This window comes from Cynoglossus semilaevis, chromosome W, assembly GCF_000523025.1.
Source record: "Cynoglossus semilaevis isolate Cse_v1.0 chromosome W, Cse_v1.0, whole genome shotgun sequence".
NCBI classification, from domain to species: Eukaryota; Metazoa; Chordata; class Actinopteri; order Pleuronectiformes; family Cynoglossidae; genus Cynoglossus; species Cynoglossus semilaevis.
The window spans coordinates 1,969,911-1,971,949 of NC_024327.1; the positions used below are offsets into that span (position 1 = coordinate 1,969,911).

A 2,039-nucleotide genomic window follows, 5' to 3' on the forward strand; every position below is an offset into this window, starting at 1 on the left:
GGAAGAGCCGTCTTCCGATTGGCTGTTTCTCACACAGGCAAACGTAGTCCCTTTCTGCGAAACAAGGAAAAATACAGAAATAAATACGTAACTAAATAATCACAATTCGCATTAAAGTGAAAAAAACCCCAACAGTTACCGATGCTGTTCCCCAGTTCGGAACACTGGCTAATATGAGGGAATCGGAGGATCTCCTTCCATTTCTTGCTCCTCCCTTTGCGCTTTCCTCCTCCACCTGCGGGGGGCAGCAAAAATAATTAATTAATTGAAAAAAAAAAAAAAACTCCACAACATGACTATCTCAACTGAGACACATACTGTAGTAGCTAGTCATCACCGATCGCCTGATGAGTGTATCGTAAGCCCTGTCGAGGCTCAGCTACGATGCTAGCTTTAGCTCTGGTGTCTGTACCAGGAGTGTTGTAGCTAACGTTAGCTCCTGTTTCTTCCAGTGCTCTCCTTTCTAACCTAGCTAACTAACACGTTGTCCCACGTCCCGCCTTTCTTATGAGCTTTGGCGCCCCCCCGAGGAAGGCGAGCCTTACTGCAATATACTAGAGCTAGCTTTTGCTTGCACCGTACACACACACAACAGCCCGCAGTCCCAACTTCCCCAACTACAACGAGGAAAGGTCAGGGCTATTTGCGTAAGCGTACGATCAGATATTTTATCTTCCGAAAGCGGTTCAAGCAGGTGTTTGTTTTTTTGTTTTTTTCCCTGGAAAAGTTAAGGTCGGAAATAAAAACACCAACCGCTAGTTCTATTGTTTTAGCCGATAGTCAAATGTCCCGACGCCGCAGCGCACGTCAGAGGGCCAAATATATTTGCATATATTTGTGTTTTTGTTTTGAATAGATTGAGATCTCAAATCTGCGTTTCGTCAGGTTTTTTTTTTTTTTTCATCCCCCCGGTCAAACACTACTGCTAGGATAACAGAGAAAGGTAATGACCCCTGAATTACCCGACAACCCGATGATGGCTGGAAGTCGACGGCGGCATTGTGCTAGCGCGCCGGTCGCTCACGGGGGAGATTCGTACGTGGCTGAACTCACGACACACCAATCCAAAATGTCACGACAGACAACGTCAAATATCGATTTATCGATATCGACTTATCGACGTTTTGTTTTCATGAAGTGCACTTAATGGCGCCCCCGTGGTAGCCCGTGGTAGTTGCAAAGACGCAGTACCGATAAAGAATGCAATTTTTATTAGGATCTAGATTTTCTCCTTGTACGTTTTCACATGTCGTGGAGAATATTGGCCTCTAGGGGGCAGCAGAGGCAACAGAACTGTTTCCGCGTCATTCCTTTGCGAGCGAAGCTGGAATCTATACTTCTGTCAAATAATAATAATAAATAAACGTGACGTGTGTAAAATTTACGATGGATTTAAAAACATGTCGTTTTTTTTTGTTGAATTATTACATATATTACGGTCATCTTTTTTTTTTCAACGCGGTTCCTGGATAGCTTCGTTGCCTTGCAACTGTTTTTGCATAACATTTGTATGTGCGTAGGAGGGAAATTGCGTGTTTGCATAACGATCTGCAGGTGTGCCGTGAGTCCGACTCGCCCCCGCAGTTTCTCACGTTCGCCCCCGGACGCGACGGAACTACAATAGTCGTGTCTCATCGCAAACATCGGATGACCAGTTCAACCAGGTTCTGACTCCGCAGGGTTCGCATTTGTTCACGAGCGAAATCAAAAAATATGATGTACTGTATGTCAGGGTTTTCAACCCCTGGTCCGGGGACCGGTGTCGGTCCGTAAATCATTTGGTATGGGCCGCAGTGGGTTAACGTTAGCTACAACAGTCCTCATACAGACACCAGAGCTAACGTTAGCTAACAGTCCTGGTACAAAAACCAGGGCTAACGTTAGCTACAACAGTCCTGGTACAGATACCAGAGCTAACGTTAGCTACAACAGTTCTGGTACAGACACCTGAGCTAACGTTAGCTACAACAGTCCTGGTACAGACACCAGAGCTAACGTTAGCTTCAACAGTCCTGGTACAGACACCAGAGCTAACGTTA

The 2,039-nt window shown here is 45.6% G+C and overlaps 1 protein-coding gene across 1 annotated transcript in view; it reads right to left on the reverse strand.

The window, feature by feature from the left end:
- LOC103396909 (G protein-coupled receptor kinase 5-like) overlaps positions 1-2,039 on the reverse strand; it is a 35,065-nt gene that overhangs the window by 12,862 nt on the left and 20,164 nt on the right. The window contains exons 2-3 of the mRNA XM_008335152.3: positions 140-235; positions 1-54 (exon numbers count right to left, since the gene is read on the reverse strand). The exon at positions 1-54 is cut by the window's left edge and continues 74 nt beyond it. Of these exons, the coding sequence (XP_008333374.1) occupies positions 1-54; positions 140-235 (150 nt within the window). The remainder of the gene's footprint in view (positions 55-139; positions 236-2,039) is intronic.